This window comes from Chaetura pelagica, unplaced genomic scaffold, assembly GCF_000747805.2.
Source record: "Chaetura pelagica isolate M959 unplaced genomic scaffold, ChaPel_1.0 scaffold612, whole genome shotgun sequence".
Classification (NCBI taxonomy): domain Eukaryota; kingdom Metazoa; phylum Chordata; class Aves; order Apodiformes; family Apodidae; genus Chaetura; species Chaetura pelagica.
This window is the reverse complement of record NW_009952448.1, coordinates 26,916-44,596: the sequence shown is the minus strand read 5'-3', so window position 1 is coordinate 44,596 and position 17,681 is coordinate 26,916. Positions and strand designations below refer to the sequence as shown.

At 45.6% G+C, this 17,681-nt stretch overlaps 1 protein-coding gene across 1 annotated transcript in view; it reads left to right on the top strand.

The window, feature by feature from the left end:
- The window catches only part of SMARCC1 (SWI/SNF related, matrix associated, actin dependent regulator of chromatin, subfamily c, member 1), an 85,661-nt gene that overhangs the window by 48,329 nt on the left and 19,651 nt on the right, over nucleotides 1-17,681 (top strand). Inside the window, exons 21-24 of the mRNA XM_010008543.1 lie at nucleotides 9,465-9,520; nucleotides 11,032-11,146; nucleotides 11,979-12,133; nucleotides 17,344-17,478. Coding sequence (XP_010006845.1) covers nucleotides 9,465-9,520; nucleotides 11,032-11,146; nucleotides 11,979-12,133; nucleotides 17,344-17,478 — 461 coding nt within the window. The remainder of the gene's footprint in view (nucleotides 1-9,464; nucleotides 9,521-11,031; nucleotides 11,147-11,978; nucleotides 12,134-17,343; nucleotides 17,479-17,681) is intronic.

Below are 17,681 nucleotides of genomic sequence, written 5' to 3'. Positions count from 1 at the left end.
TCCTGCTGCCTCCCTCAAAGGCTTTCACCTCTTGAGTGTGGTTCAGATCTACTGACTTGTTTGTTGATCTTTATTTTTATCTCCAGCATTCTTGGCTGCTCCTTTGTTCAGCTTATCACAAATTGTGTTGGTGAATATAGTGACTAGATGTTTAAAGGCATGTATAGCTTTGGGCAAAGTGGGCAGAGTGTAATCTAGATTGACTGGAGGGTTTGATTTGGGCTGTTTGTACATCTCATAGTTGACCTGCTGTCACCCCCTCTGCAGACATGAGCAAGGTGTCAGCTTGTGTGATGGGATCATAAGGGACCTGTGGGTTCTAGTCAGCTGCTCAGTTATCAGCTCCTAGTCATACAGGTGAAGACAAAGTGTTTATAGTACTTAATGTCCATTGTAAAATTGCACTTTTAAATTAGATTTTAAAGTACCACTGAGCTCATGAAGATGTTTTTTACACAGAAACTGACAGATCATTCCATCCTTCTGTTGCGTTTTTCAGTGCTACACTTTTTACTTCTACACAAGTGGGATAGACTTGATGTGAGGCAGCTCAGCACGTTGGGAAGATGGGGAGTGCCTGCTGAAAGGGGCACCCCAGCCTCTGGAATGTCTGCTTCTCCCTGTTGTGCACATCTGACATCAGCACCCAAGCTCTGTTGAAAGGGCCAGGGCTTTGGGGTTTATTTTCAAGTTACCATAAACAAACAAAAAATCTTTGTGTTGCTCCATCTGAGGCTTATGTTGATAGTTATTTTTTTAAAAGCTCAGCTTAAGTTAAACTTTTCTGACAGGTTTTTGTTTCTATGTTCTGAGGCTTCAGTGTAGGATGTACCTGTTAAGGACCTTGTAACATGTTTGCTGGTTTGGGTCTTAATTCTCAGTCCTTCTCAGGACCCTGCAATTTGAGCATTGCTACCTCACTGGTGATACTGCTAGTCTGGCAGTTAACCCTTGCAACACAAGTTGCAGGTAGAGGTTTTGAAGTGCTTGTCATTTAGCATGGGGAGCTGGAGAGCAGATGACCATCCCAGGATGATCTGTGAGCCATGTGGGGAGCTCTGCGAGTCGGGCTGTCCTGGCAGAGTTAATGCGATTTGTACTGGGCTGTGACTAATGGAATGAATTAGGACAACAGCAGATGGTTCTCCCTGGGGGAGCTGCTCAGCAAGAGTGAACTGGGTCACTCAACAATCTGTGGTGCCTTCCACCTCCAAAACAGCTTTGCACTGGAGGGCACGGGGGAATCCATGGCTTGCACTCGCAGAGGTGTGTTGAATTCATTCCAGTGGGGTGCAGCTGCTGAGAGGGAGCTGTGTGTTTGCATGGCTAGAGCTGAAGCTTTCTATTTAAATGTCACTATAGAGAATTAAAAATATCTCCTTTGGGTTCCCTGCTAAAGTTCATCAGTTGTTGTATTTTAAAAATAAAATTACATCATAGCTCCATAATAATTTAAAAGCCTTTTATTTTGGTGAGCTGCAGGCAGTATGGAATGTGAAAGGGGAAAATATGACCTGAGTAGGTTGCAGGAGCTTCAGGAGCTTTTATTGATATCCAAGAGTATCCTCTTTCAGATCCTTAGTTTTTCTGAAAGCTGATGATGGTTCCTTTTGAATTGATCTAGTGAGGCTTCAGTAGAGCTCAGGGGGGACTCAGGTGGTTCAGCTGCTGTGGTAAGTATGGTAGAAACTTCTTTTCAGGCTGGTGCCTCACCATGGGTTACAGAGTGGGGAGGTGAAGGTGCTCTGTCTGTTGTAATGAAGATGAATTGAGGGCCACAAGGGATGCAAGCTCTTCAGGCTCATGAGAAGGGAAATATTCTCTGTGCCTGTGGTACTGAGTAGTTCCAATTAACTCCTCATAGAGTACATGCACCCCTAATGGCTTTCCAAAGGTGCTGAGTGCATGGGCTGCACACACGTGCAAGTGCCTGGGTTGCAGGCAGCTACTCCTGCAGTTTACGTCTTGCTGTTCCACGTATTTCACTAAAAGTAGTTCTGCTGGCACAAGTGTAGGGATGTTTCAGGCTGCAGCTCATCTGTGGCTGGGACCTCTGAGAGAACAGTGCTCTGATGTTCTGGCTCCACTACAGCCATCAGCAGCTTCAACGCATGGTTGAATTTAACATTTCATGGATGATTTTGCATCGTTCTCAATGTGGGTAGAAAACTCCCCCCAAGTCTATGTCTACTGGAGAAGTTATCTTCATTTGTGGCAAGAAGATTTCTCTCATGCTGTCCATGGTGTGCTTGAGCTCTAGAATAATGCAAATATGGCTGAAAAAGGAGCAGGCTGGGAGTGCTTTGTTCCTTTCACATGTTCCCAGTTGTCTGGGAGCTGGATCTGCAGCACGGGAGGGTTGAACTCATCAGGCCTCAGTGATGGACACGACAGCTGCAGCAACCTCTGTGGAAGAGCTCTACCCCACCAGCTGCAGGAGGCAGGAACAGAGGTAGCCCTGGTGGCTGTGGAGTCCTGACTTGCTGTGGAAAATGTAAATTATGGTTTAGATAATAGCAAAGTTATCATCTTCAGACCCAGGATTTTTCCGTAGCACCAGTAGCTTTCCTCTCAATTAAATATTAATATTGAAGGCTGACTTCTGACAGGTTGCGTGTGTTGCCTTAGTGAAAAAAAGGAAACTGGGATGTCTTGAGGGCATCTTTAAACTGTTTGCTGAGCTGAAGCTCACGCTAGTGGTTCTGTGCATTTATATGTGGAGTTCTGCTTATTGTTCTTGTGGTGACGATGGAGGTTCTGGATCTGCTTACACTGCAAGTGTCTGATTGCTGGTCAGGCAGTCAATTCTTACTGTGGAAGTATTTTTTATGGTTTTACTTGTTGACCTAAAGTCAGTTCAACTTCTTTGTAAAGTCACCGTGCCCCATCAGAAGTCAGTTATAAGTTCTTGATGTATTATGAAACAGGGCTGCTTGTTCTTGGAGATAATAAAACCAGAACAAACTTTCCATAGAGGCAGAAGGTGTTTGCTGCTTCAGGTTTGAAGAGGGGCATGAAGAGGTGATGTTGCCTGTTCTACAAGTGGTTTCTCCCTCTTGAAAGGTGCCTTGTGGTGTCTCACAACCATCTGCTTCTTGCTGATTTAAGAAGTAGCATTAATTTGATTGCCTGCAGCCTGCAAGGTGCAACACCAAACCTGCTGAAGAGGCCTAAGGAGCAGCACTGGTGCCATGGAAAGGGGATCACAGCATCTTTCTCATCCCAGTGAAGTCTTGCCCTTTTGTAACAGGGCTGTGTATCTGCAGCTCATCAGTTCCTGCGTGCATTGTGTTATGTATTTCATTAACCTGGTGAGATGATGCAGGGAAAGCAGTACAGCTGGGTTTGGATCCAGCTGAAAAGCAGGAGTAGTTTTTTTTCATTATCACGTAGATGTTTTGTCTTTTTTCTGATCCTTTCACGTTTCCTTTAGAGGTTAATTTTTTACAAGACTTGAGGTGCTTTCAGTAGCCTGTAGTTTAGAAGCAAAAGCCTACTTCAACCCAGGTAAACTTGTTTCACCTCCAAACCAATAATTGATAGCTTTCATGTTCTTCTTCCTTGTGAAGATGGTGTTTCAGCCCGGGCCCCTGGGTGTACACAAGAGCAGAAGGGCTTTTGGCAGCGGGAGCTGCAGAGGCATCGAGCTGTCACTGCAGATAAGGGCTGAGTCACTAACACAAGAAAACAGGTTTCAAAAACCATTGACTACAACCTGCCTAAAGTTGTCATCCTGACTTTAAAATAATATTTATTATTACAGCCAGGACTAGAAAACCTGAGTTAAATCAGAACGTTTGCAGTAATTTTACTGTCACACGTACGTACCTGCTGACTTCCTCTGTACTTGAACGTGTCCCTGTGGGATATAAAAGAACACTTGGCTTTGGAAACTGTCTTGTCAATCTGTTGTGATGCAAGGGAGGGTCTTTTCATAGAATCACAGAATTATTAAGGTTGGAAAAGACCTCTGAGATAGTAGTCAAGTTCAACTGTCAACCCCACCATGCCCACTGAACCATGTCACTCAGCACTGTGTCTACATGTTTTTTGAACACCTCCAGGGGTGGTGACTCCACCACTGCCCTGGGCAGCCTGTTCCAATGCTTCATCACTCTTTCAGTAAAGAATTTTTTCTTTATGTCCTATCTTCCTCACTGTGAGGTGTGCTTCTTTCTTTGAGAACATTTTCTCTAAGGGGTATGTGGGAAGGAGTTGACTTTCTGAGGTGTCCTGTGTCCTTGGAGCTTCATCTGTGGGAGCTGTTGCTTAATTCTTGGTGGTCTACAAAGCAGTTGAGAAATTTCCCTGAGGAGCTGTGGCTGCCCCATTCCTGGCAGTGTTGAAGAACAGGTTGGATGGGGCTTGGAGCAGCCTGGGCTGCTGGGAGGTGGATGATATATGACTGGATGACCTTTTAAAGGTCCCTTCCAAACCCTTTTATGTTTCTGTGAAATAAATAAAGAGTATTTAATACACCTTGCCCTAAAACTTGCAGAGAATTAATCCCAAACACTCAAGATCTGTGATAATTCTAGATGTGCTCATTGCTAAGGCTCCACAGACTCATCCTGCTCTTTCTCTCAAATGTGATTCAGAATCCAGCAAGGAGTATTGTCACCTGTGAAGTTTGCATTCCTGAGCACATCATGTGCAGTTGTGTGACAGGAACCTTCTAGGGAATTTCTTCTGCTCCCTCAGAGCATAAATATGGAGCTGCAGGTTTCTGTGGGAGCTCCTTTGGATTAGGAGCCTCCAAGGGCTCAGGCAGTAGCCTGGAGGTCAAGATGTTCCATGCCAGGGTGGGATGCTGAGGCTTGAGTCTCTGCTCAGCCTGATTCTAGACTGGAGAACTTGGACTCCGAGTTCTTATCTTCCAGAAGAGTGAATAAATTACCAAGTCATTTAAGAGACAGAAGGGTCCCCATTTTGACTTGAAAACTGTCCAGACAAGAGCTATTCTGCCCTGTTTCTGACTTGTAGGAAGCAGATCTTCAGAACTGCTCCACTTCTCCCTGGGGTTAAGTTTGGGGGTTTTTTAGGTAAAATATTTTCTTTCAATTGCACTGTGTCCCAATCTTAGGAATCTTGGAAGGTGTTTGGGTTGTGTCACACCAGAATGAAAGTGTGTGTATTTCTGAGCAGTGTTTTTCTTGTTCAGGCTCGTGATCTTTTATTCTACCAACCCAACCATGCTCAGAGTGTTCTGCACTTTGTCTCTCTGTTTGTTTGTTTGCTGCTAAAGGAGGAAATAAAGCTTTCTTTGTTAAGCTTCCCCTTTCATTTACTGGGAAGGGTGACACTTTTCAGCCCAATTTGGAGCTCTGCTTCTAGGCTGGAAATAGCTGTCTGACAAAATCTAATCTAGATTGTCCCTGTGACATTATTAGGTCACTAAATCCTAACATGGAGATAAAACTTCAGAGGAGGTATGTCTCCATCCTCCATAAATTGAATTATGGTGGCAGATACTTCAGATCAGTAGGTTTATCATCTTTAAATGAGCCAAGAGGAAAACCATCATCATTCAGTGAGACATTCAAGTTTTTTTACATATGGAAGGCACTTCTATAAAACTTTTTCTACAGAAGTGTTACTGTTAAAGCAGAGCACTGTGGACACCTCTGTTCCTTCAGAGTAGCACACAGGAATTACCAGTAAAATGGGGATTACAGAAATGAACCCCCAACACCAGCTCATGACTTCAGGAGCTTAGAGGTGGATCAGGGCTTTCCACCAGCAGTTTTGTGTTGGTGTGGCAGCATGTGTTGGAGTCCATGATCTCAGAAATTTCCTTCTTTAATGCTCCTGAACATTAAATTGTAGGTTTTGCAGGTCTAAAATCCTGGAGGAGGAGGAGTTTGAGGTTGTGCTGGTGTTTCCCTCGTGTCCCTTCTTGCAGAACAACTGGGTGCTGCAAATGGGTCAGGATTGCATGGCCTTTTAGATAATCCATGTGCTAAATTTCAGAAAAAAGGACATTATTCAGACACCATCATGGTATTCTCCATCTATGCACTTGCTACTCTTGAGTCCTGCTGTCCTTAGTAGGAACATCTTAAATTAGCATTTTGTAAAGGAATAACTTAATGAGCCAGGGCTGAGCACCAGGCAGTGGGTACTCAGCACCAGAAGACACTGCTGTTCAAACACACTCTTCTCTCCAGGTAGGTGCATCCAGCCTGTGGTCACACAAGATTTTTACAGGTTTTTTGAATTTTTTTCCCCTTCCTCATTTTGGTCTTGCTGGTAGTTAGGCTGTTAACTAGTCTGTTGTAGACACTGAAGTTGGGATGATAACTGGTCAGCTGCTACTCACCAAGCAGTCTGTAAGGCAAGGGCACCTGGCTGTGTTTTGGCAGAGCTCCTCAGATCTGTGAGAGCTGTGTGGATGCCAGACAGACAGAAAATAACAGGTTAGAGGCTTGAAGAGCTCAGTCTAGTCAGCCAGAAAAAACAAGCAAAATGAGCAGCAGCAGGAAGCACATGGTTGGGCATTGGAGCTACAGGGTTTTCATGCCTGGTGGGTTGACACTCTGAAGGTGCCTGTGGTCAAGGTCAGGTTTTTGTGGGTGTCTTGCAGGCTTGTGTTGGGTTCCAGATAGGAAGGTGTAGCAGAGCAGGTCCAGACCCACACATCCACAGCAGGGAGAATGCCAAGGGTCCCAATGGCTCCTGTTAGATCCTTGTAGATCCTATGACTTAGATCCTATGACAGTTTCCCAGATGGCTTGTACTCCTCTGTTCTGACCTCTGAGGAGAGGACAACTTCTTTGATCAGACACTGCATGGAGATTTTTGATGGTCAGTTCAGAGCTGGAGGCTGCAGTGGTGTAAGGGACCTGCCTCTGCTCTCCATAGAGGTCATAGACTCACAAAATCATTAAGGTTAGAAGAGAACTCCCCAGATCAACAAGTCTGATCACCATGCCCACTGATCTGTGTCCCATAGTGTCATGTCTACATGTTTCTTGAACACCTCCAGGGATGATGACTCCACCACTGCCCTGGGCAGCCTGTCCAGGGCTCTCCTCCTGAGCACTCCTGCTCAGCACACTTCACTTTTTCCATGACTCCAGTATGGGGGCCAGCCTTGGCAGGCAGACTCATGTGATTCTCCTGAAGACTTAGGGCATGTTGTAAGTCTGAAGCTCCACCTCCTGGAGAGGTCCAGAAAGTTGTTACTGGCCAAAGAGCCCAACAGGTGATTTTATGGAGAGCCCTGCACATCTTACAGTGTCCATCAGCAGTACCTGAAGCCACTGGGGAGAAGGAGCTCAGCCAGTGCTGTTGTCTTGTTCAGCATTAGCACTGAAGGTGCAGCTCCAGCTCTGGTTTTTCAGAGCATCCTGGGAAGAGTGCTTCTTGGGAAACTGGGAGTTGAGCAGGCTGTCCTATGACCTCAGGGTCAGCAGGTGAGTTCAGGCAGCCTCAGCTCTGCTGCAGTTGTTTGGATGGATGCAGAAGAACATCAGAGCTTTCAGCTGGTAGTACATGTTCTTTTCATGCTGTATCTCTAACCAGCAACCAGCCTGGTGCTCAAACGTGGTTCCTACCTTGTTTTGCACCTCCCTGGGCAGCTGCAGTGGGGCTCCTGAGCAGCTGCAGTACAGCTGTTTTGCACTGAGAAGGCAAAGAAGGCGTTGGGGTTTAACTTGGAACATCTCACTGATCCACACTTGAGTACAAACCCACGAGTATCAGTATCATTAGTGGGATGTGGTTTAGAATTGTAGAATCACAAGCTGGTGTGAGTTGGAATCTTAAAGATCATCTAGTTCTAACCCCCCTGCATGGGCAGGGACACCTCCCAGCAGCCCAGGCTGCTCCAAGCCCCATCCAACCTGCCCTTCAACACTGCCAGGGATGGGGCAGTGGTGGACTTGGCAGTGCTAAGTTAATGGTTGGACTTGATGATCTCAAAAGTCTTTTCCAACCAAAAAGATTTAGCAATTAAAGCTGAGAAAGAAACAAGAGGATGAAGGATGAGGTCTCAGACAGCACTGTCCAAGAACATCTACCATAGCTCTGTGCCTTTTGGCTAATTTCTTTGATTTAAGCTTCACTGTGCAGCTCTGACTCAAACTTTGTGCTTTGAATGTATTTCTGAGGGCTTGAATACAATTTCAGTATGGTTTTGGGATAAATGTGTTGGGTGCAACAGCATGCAGAGCCATACAGGACTGGAGAGCCAGGCAGTCACATAAGAAGGTCATGGAGCTCCTGGAGAGAGGCCAGAGGAGGCCCCGGAGGTGCTGGGAGGGCTGGAGCAGCTCTGGAGCCAGGCTGGGAGAGTTGGGGTGTTCAGCCTGGAGAAGAGAAGGCTCCAGGGAGACCTGAGAGCACCTTCCAGTGCCTGAAGGGGCTCCAGGAAAGCTGGGGAGGGGCTTGGGACAAGGGCAGGGAGGGATGGGAGCAGGGGGAAGGGTTTCCAGCTGGCAGAGGGAGCTGGAGCTGAGATGGGAGGGAGAAATTCTGGGCTGTGAGGGTGGGGAGAGCCTGGCCCAGGTTGCCCAGGGAAGCTGTGGCTGCCCCATCCCTGGCAGTGTTGAAGGGCAGGTTGGATGGGGCTTGTGCAGCCTGGGCTGCTGGGAGGTGTCCCTTCCCATGGCAGGGGGCTGGATCCAATTGATTTATAAGTTCCCTTCCAACCCAAACCATTCTATGGTTCTATGATTCAGGCAGAGCAGCAGGTCCACAGGGTATGAATGAGGTTTCCCATCAAACCAGTGCAGAGGATCACTGCTCTCTGCCATGAACTGGTGGGGTTTGGGGCCAGAAACAACAGAGATCCTTTGTGTTTGAGAACAGGGTCAGTGCTTTGATATTCTGCTGCTGCTGAATGTTACTCTGGTGTTGAATAATGAGCTTGAAATCTCCTTTGGAAAATCCTGGTATTTGCACGACCTGCAAAATGGAATTGGAATCTTGGGTTGACCTGGAGCATGGGATGGTGCCTCTGGATGGACCTTTCCTGAAAAGCAGCTCAGGGGATCTGGTGCTGAGAAGGAACTCCCAGTCTGGCAGCACCTTAATTAAGGTTCATCACCCAACTGATGATCAGCTACAGAACCAAATTGGCTGTTTTGGGAAAAACATTTTAAAATACTGTGACTTACTGAGCGTTGTTGCTGTATGAGCTGAATGTTGCAGAACTGGGCCTTGGCCTGTCCTTTGGCTAAAACTGATGCAGCTGGGGATTGTTCTACATGGGCAAACTGGTTGTTTCAGCAGAGCCCAGATAATATTTTGTCCTGCAAAACCAGTTATACTGAAAATTGCAAATAAACCTGATTTTTAAACTAAAATTATTTTTTAGTCTTCCCAGGAGTTTAGTGCTGTAGTTTTTTTCAAACCACTGTCTGTGGAGAACAGAAAATATCATCTAACCTTGAAATAAATGTTGAGGTTGCTAAATTGATATTTTGGTAATTCTAAAATACTTTATTAATTTGTTTTCTCAGATGGAGCTGAAGAAGAAAAAATGGAAACAGAGACAGATGGGCAGCAGTCTGAGAAGGTGAGATTGGTTCTGAAAAGGGAGTTCTGACACCGAGGAACTTGAATGATGATGTTCTACAAAGCTGTGTGAGAAGGGTGGCCAGCAGCCTGCTGGTCAGTGTGTGTGTCCACAGGGAACAGCCTCTAGCTGAACAGGTCCATAAAGCTCCTCTTTGGTACAAGTCTGGCCTAACTTTGGGTTACAGGTGTGTGGCTTTGATGTTAGGGCTGATGCATCCTGCCCATGAAGATCAGATCTTTAGAAATTAATTCCTTGAACCTGCAAGGCCCATGGAGGACAGGGAGGTGATTCAGGAAAGCCAACATGGCTTTACTAAGGGAAAGTCCTGCCTGACCAGCCTAGTGGCTTTCTACAGTGGAGTGACTGCATCAGTGGACAAGGAAGAGCAGGGGATGTCATCTCTCTGGACTGCTGCAAGGCCTTTGACATGGTCTTCCACAACATCCTTCACTCTAAATTAGAGAGATATGGCTTTGATGGGTGGACTGTTCAGTGAACAAGGGATTGGCTAGATGGTCACATCCAGAGGGTAGTGGTCGATGGCTTGATGTCCAGATGGAGAGTGATGACAAGTGGTGTCCCTGAGGGGTCTGTTCTGGGACCAGAGCTGTTTAACATCTACATCAACGATATAGACAGTGGCACTGAGAGCACCCTCAGCAAGTTTGCAGGTGACACCAAGCTGGGTGGTGTGGTCAGTGTGCCAGAGGGATGAGATGCCATCCAGAAGGACCTGGACAAGCTAGAGAAGTGGGCCCAGGTGAACCTCATGAGGTCCAACAAGGCCAAGTGCAAGGTCCTGCACCTGGGCCAGAGCAATCCTTGTTACAATTATAGGGTATGGAATGGTGTGATAGAGCAGCCCTGCAGAGAGAGGGACTTGAGGGCAGTGGTGGACAAAAATTGGATGAGGACTCCCCCCCCCTTCCCTGGGCAGCTTGGGCCAGGGCCTGGCAACCCTTTCCAGGAAGGAATTGTTCCCAAGATCCAAGATAACTTCATGGATGTTAAGTTCAGGCACCTAGATCTTAATAAGAAACATTTTTATTATGCTTCATTTTGTTCCTCTCTTCCACCCATTCCTGCCCAGCAAGCACCCTCCTGTCACATGGAGCTTAGCTGGAGCATTTATTGCCCCAGGATGCTGATGTGACCATGAGTTCTGCAGGATTTGGAGCTGTGTGGGTAGGTGTAAGATCCTGGAAAGTGTATGAAACTTAGGCAGAAATGACTGGAATAAATGAGGGCAGCACAGCAGGGCAGATCATGTTCTTACCTGTCACCTCAGCTGAACCCAAGTTGGTTGTGTTTCCCAATCCCACAGACTTCTGTCCAGTGTAGTAGTTGTTCAGGCCTCAGGGTTGTCAAGATGGGCTTTAGTAGCAAAGTCAACCTTTACAATTTAATCTCTTTTTATGAGAGTGAATGGATTTGGAAGCTATAAACCCAGTTAACAGTGAATGTCTTTCACAGCTCTCATTCTTCAAACTATCTTTCATCCCATTTAGGTTGAGAGCAAAGCAGAGAGTGAAATTGAAGAAGGTGATAAAGTACAAGAAGGAGAAAATGAGAGAAATCCAGAAAAAGAGCAAGACAGTGAAGTGGCAGCAGACCCCAAACCAGGTAATGGTTCCCAGCTGTTCCTCAAGCTGTGTTAGCTTTAATAGCCTTCTATAAAGTGCTTGGAATAGACTATAAACTCAACTGTGGCAGAAATGTTGCCTTCTGCACATCAGGCAGCTTCATGGTTCAGTAGTAAATATTCTAGTTTAATTTCACTGAAAGCTCAGGCACTAAATTCTTTCCTGAGCTTGTCTTCAACCTCAGCTGAGCTTCTGTCACTGTGTGTAGTGACTGAGGGAAGAAATTGGAACAGCACAGTGTGTGTAGGTCATAGGAGTCATTTTCTTTGGCCTGTTTTGCACTCTTATCATTTTTGATGCAAAGAAATGGGACTGCTCACTTTTACCCCTGGAAGTTAATATGTTGGCTCATTTTCCCTGTGAAGTGATGCAGAGCCTGTGTGTGACAGGCTGGGCAGTCCTGAGGGGCTTTCCTGCAGGAGTCATTCTTGTTATTTATTTTTAACATGTAGCACATGGATATATTGTTCTTTGCCTGGAACTGACATCCAGTGTTTTAGCACCAGGTAGAACAAGAAGCGTTTGGATTTGATGTAATAAAGGAGCTGGTTTGGAAATGCAGCTGAAATTTGTTCTGATGAGAAGTAAGCTGATGGCACAAGGTGAACTGATAGGATGGAAGCTAAAAGCATTTCAACTTGCCCTGGCTGTTGGATCAGGTCCTCTCAGGATCTGCTCCCCTGTCAGCAGTTGGATGAGCAGCAGCACTGCACCATAGGAGCATGGCAGTGTGGGGATGAATTCATTTGACTAATCAAAGTGTTAACAAGGGGAAAATGGACGTAACAGCCTTGGTGGGAAATCTCTTCCAGAAGAAAAGGAGGCAGAAGAGAACAAGGAGAACGTTGATGCAAGCAAAGACAAAGAGAATGAGGCTGGAAAGAAGAAAGTGGAACATGAAATCTCGGAAGGAAACGTCGCTACAGCTGCAGCTGCTGCCCTGGCCTCAGCTGCCACCAAAGCAAAGGTTTGTTTTTTGCACATCTCCCTTGGCTTGGTTTCCAGTTCACATGAGAACTCTCTTAAAATGGCCCTTTGTTCCAGATCTCTGTGGTTTCATGTTCTGGTACCTTGACAGAGCACAAGTGCCATCTTCAGTTTCTTCTGCTTGAACTCCTAAGTGAAACGAGGTGTGATTTTAATGTAGGCAGCTGCAGTTATCATTATGAAGTTGATGAAGTCAGAAACAGCGACAAATTGAGCTGGTCATATTTGGGAAGGCGTTTCCCTGCTCAGTAGGTCTGGCTGTGATGCTGAGGACAGAGATGTGAGGTTGCCTTTCTCCCTGTGCCTCTGGCTGTTCTGAGGACTTCACCCAAGCCAGCTGTGCTGGGAATCTGTACAAACCAGGCAGTGCTCAATTCTAACACTCATTTTTTGATAGGCAACTGCATGATGTTTGTGTTCAGAGGTGTGTGTCTTGGTGAAAATATGTTCTTCTCCTCCTACCATTCAACTTCTGTTTGTCTCTCAATGAGCTGAGGTTTGAATCAGTGTCCTATCTAATAGCTTTTCTTTACCCTGTAATTACTAATTGCATGTTGTCTTGAATTCTCATTTTGCAGGAACCAAACTGCCTTTGCTTCTTGCAGAATATCTATTTCAGAATCTTTCCACATATTTTTTTTATTTTGATTCCAGTTGTAGTTTGGGTTTCTTAACCACTCTTGGATTCAGTGCCAAGTTGCAAGTCACCTAGTTTACAGATACCAAAAGGTCATGGATCCTGTTGATTTCCTGATGGGTTTCCAAGACATAAGACTTGTCTTTTACTGCTAGTAAGTTACTTTCAGTTCATCAGACTTCCAGATATTTTCAGCCAAGTTGAAAAAACCCTGCATATATATATGTATATATATATACATATATATAAAAAAGGAGGCATGAAATTTAATCTCTGTTTTATGGAAGGCTACTTGCTCTAGATAAAGAGGCTCTCCTCCTACTTCCCTTCCCTTGGTGACAGCCAGTGCTGGAGGGAGAAGGGACTTGGCTAGTGGCAGTTTTCATTATGGTAATAATATTGTAGAAGAATTTTAGCTTTATATTACAGGAAATAATGTATTATAATTAGGATAGTCATGCTTCAGAGTGGAATTAAGGTTCAATAGGGATTTCTCTTTCCATTTGCACTTAAACCCAGACAGTATTAAGGCTTGCAGTGAGCTGTGTCTTGTCTGAGAGACTAGCTCAGTTCTTCATAACAAACTCAAGACCTGGCCGTGTGAAGAGCTGTTACAAAGTTGTTATCCTCACAATTTTATGTCAGAGAAATATTGTAGTTGACTTCTGTGGGGAAATGGGTTAAAAAGACTTGAATTTTCCTGTTCTTTTCAGATAGGACAACTTATTGGTGAAGCCACTCATTTGAGAAATGGTACCTAGTGAGTGCCTGTGTGGAGGGGTGGGACTGTATTCCTGCATTTTTAGGGGTTATGGCTCTAGTACAAACCCAATAGAATTATTTCAGTCTCTCTTCCTCATTTTCTTCTCAGATTCCTGTATCAATGTAAGCTAGCTTTTCCTTTCTGGGCATAAGTAGCACCTGATAGAAGATGTCCTCTCTCCTGCAGATGGCTTTTAGCTTTTGCCTGGTTGTGATTGAGCTGCAGAGCTTCTGCTGTAGCTCTTGATCTGTCACTTACATTGGCCAAAAAGGACATTTCTGGTCACAGTTTGACTTCCTGCCAGACACTGATCTCATGACTTCCCTGAATTGCTGGTTTGAGGTGGCAGGGATTGAATACAGCCTTTCTAGGAGACACTGCTGCCAAAACTGCCAGTTATGTAGAACATCCTGTAATTGTCCATAGGGCTTTCCAGTGGTAAACTTTGCTGTTGAGCTTCATTCCTCCTCTAGAGTGCTTCAGCCACCAGCCATTGTACCAGTGGGCACTTCCCTTTGCCTACTGAATTTAAAACCCACTGGCTATCAACCACTTATTTCATGTGTTGTAGGTGTTTAGAGATGGAAACTTCAGGAGTAGAAGGGACCCACTTGCTAAAATCATGTTTCTTTTTTTGGCAGGCAGCTACATCCCATCTTCTGCTTATAGGCAAATCAAAATCTGTCATTTATTGGTTCCTTTCAGCTGCTGCTCCAGCAACTCACTGTAGGACCTTTTTCATCTCCTGCTGGAATGTAAGCATTCCAGGGCTTAGGCTTCCCATTGTGTGCCTTCATTAGTTCTGTGTTATCTGCTTCCTTTGTTTCTTCAGTTTCATTCATGAAAGACAAGTCTTATCCACTCTTGGATAAGATCTTACCCACCTTGGCAAACCACAGCCTGGGGGAGCATCTAGTCTCCCACAAAATAGGAAGAGGGAAGGCAAAAAGAGGAATTGTCTCTGCCTGTTGCAGTTGCCCCTGACCTCTTGGCAGGTGGGTGAGCAGACCTCAGCACAGCATTCCAGTGAGCTGCTGCTTCAGTGCTGTCCATTTTCCAGATGTGTCCTGTGGTTTTGCAGCTGTCTGTACCAGTTGTCACCCCCATGCTCGTGCTGGGATTAGCTAATTGCAGGACTAAAGCTGGGCTTAAGATGGTTAAGGGGGTGGGTTAGGTTCTATGAGACTACCTGTAATTAGAATAAATGTAAAGGAGCTGGGGGTGTCCAGCCTGGAGCAAAGGAGGCTGAGGGGAGACCTGCTGGCTCTGCAGCTGCCTGAGAGGAGGTTGGAGCCAGGGGGGTCGGGCTCTGCTCCCCAGGAACAAGGGATGGGACAAGAGGAACCGGCCTCAAGTTGCACCAGGGGAAGCTGAGGTTGGAGATTAGAAGATACTTCTTCACCAAAAGTTATTAAACACTGGCCCAGGCTGCCCAGGGAGGTGGTGAAATCACCATCCCTGAAGGTGTTTCAAAGTCCTGGAGATGTGGTGCTGAGGGACATGGGTTAGCACTGGGCTGGGGAGAATGGGGTTAGTGATTGGTAGGGTTGGGTTATGGTTGGACTCAATGATCTTAAAGGTATTTTCCAACCAGAATGATTCTGTGATTACTGACCCTGGTAGTGGGTTAGTAACTAGTCCTGTGATTTCTCCCAGGTTTATCAATATTTACCCAGAAATTGAATTTCTGAGCAGCAAAACCAGAGCCAGTGGCAACAGGTGCAGGGACATCCCTGGCTGGGCTCCCCTGTTTAAACAGCAAACCAAGGCATTGCTGGAGCTGCTCCCAGCTCCACCTTCCTTCAGAATTGCTGTGTCCCAGCAGGTCATCACATACCATCTTCTTTTTCACTGCTTTGTGATGTCAGGGGGATGCAGCAACGTGTTTGTCAGGCAATTTAAATCACTATAAATTTTGTCTTACTCGTTTCTCTTCATCAAGCCCAGAATCAGTAAGGACTGGTTGTTTGTCCATGTGAAAGCCCTGGGTAATGCCAGGCTAAGGAACTGCCTCTTTAGGAAAAACCTGAGTGATTTATTCCTTCCTGATGTGTATTTTGAGATCTGTCTTTCACCTCATATTGTGCAGTGGTGATTTTGTTAATCGTTTCATTATTAAAATTGCACACATCAAGCAAGGAGCAGTGACTGTTGGCAGTTCTGTGTGTCAACAAAGGTGCTTCTGTCACTCTGATTTACCTAAAAATCCGTTTCTTTTGCTAGATAGTACTAATTGACACTGTGTTTTCTAGTTCTGTCAGCCATTCAGTTACTTTATTCCACATTGTGCACTAGTTTGGTTGGTGCTCAGCTGTGCAGCCTGTTTGAATTTCAGGGTGACGTGCTGTTAGATGAAGCTGGATGGTTCCAGTTCTCTCAAACCTGACTTAAAATTAAACTTAGTGAGAATCCTAAATGGATGTTACCTAGAATCTTGACTGGATGGTACCTGGTTTTACTGAAGACTTGCTCTATTGCTGTTAGCAGAGGGGAATGCTGCCACATTGCACAAGGTGTTAGTGATGGAAACAACAGCATCTGGTTTTCAGAAATTCTGTTTATAAATTGGATTACCAGGGAGTTTTATAAATCTTCCTTTCTCCAGCTCAGGATTTCTCCCAGTTCCAAGCCAACGTTTGGGGCACAGTTGCTAAATATGAGTCTGTTTGCAGCCTGAGCTGGATGAGATCCAGCTTTTTCCTTTTTTTATCCCTTCTTCCCTTCAGCCCTCACCTTTCCCTTCTCAGAAGCCAACCCTCCTTCCCTCTCAGCCCTGGGTGTGCCAGGGGGACTTGGCTTGGAGACAATGGTTGGGAAAAGATCCTTTGGCTGTTAACACAGCAAGTCCCAAGCAGTGCACGTGATGGCTGTTGTATTTTGAATGTATTTCCATCTTGAACAGCAGACTGAACAAAAGCTGGTAGAAGGCATCATTAACATGCATTTCACACTTGGAGCACGAAACACTTTTATAGGCTGCCTCATCTGTCACATATATGCATATATTTATATCTATCCTGTATCATTTATGTGTAAGTGTCTGTGTAAATGGGGTGAAGCTAAAGCCTTATAAAGAACCTACTTGCCTTTTTCTGCTCTTGGCTTTTGCAGTTTAAATACAGCTTTGCCTTCAGCTTTCTTCCTCAACAGGAATACTGTGCAACCTGGTTATAAAAGGAAACTGGAGATGATTTTATTCACCAGTTTCTTCTCATACCTGTGTAGAGATTTCTCTCCCTAGCCCCAGGTGGAACTGCTGGTGGTTGGGAGGTCTGGTGCTGCAGGTGGTGGGAAGATGCTTAACTAGATACATGGCTTCTCACTGACTTGAGCACAAAAGCAGTTGAATAGCAGAGGCCTGCAGGAGTCACCTTGCTGCTTGGGTGGGTTGTTCCAGGTGAAGCCTCCTGTGTGTTTCATGAAAACTTTCTGGGTGACCCACAGCTGCCTGGGGGCCACGTCCCCCTGCTGCCTCATTGCATTTCCACTGGAAGTGCTCTCTGTTGCACAGCTTCAGGTGGCTTGGAGGCAAAGCTGGGTTGCTGATGAGGGCTGAGCATCCACAGTACCTTGTGTATTAAAACTTGACACCTATTTATGTCATTAAAAAGCTTAATAATTGTCCTAGGGCTCTGTTTCTGAGCTTAAGATGGATAATCCAGTGCTCTGTTTTCTGTCCAGAAGTGGGATAGGATGGCTGAAGCCAGATGCAGGCATGAGCTGTTGCCTTAGAGCACTTCATTTTGTGAAATGTTGGTGAAGCAAAAACCTGTGCTTGTTTTATCCTCAGCACCTGGCAGCAGTGGAAGAAAGAAAGATCAAGTCCCTGGTTGCCCTTCTGGTGGAAACACAGATGAAGAAGCTGGAGATAAAACTTCGCCATTTTGAGGAGCTGGAAACCATTATGGACAGAGAGAAGGAGGCAGTAAGTAGGGGTGAACCAGTGCAATTCATCAGTCACTGCCAAGGTCTGCTTTTGCAAACAGCTGGAAAACTTGCAACTTCAGCTGTTCCTCACCTGATGCAGGTCTCTCTGCCTCAGATTGAATTCATAATGACCCCCTGCAGTTGTTTGAGCTCTCTCCTCTCACCAGATCTTCCCTTTACCATAAGCAGCAAACTGGTAAT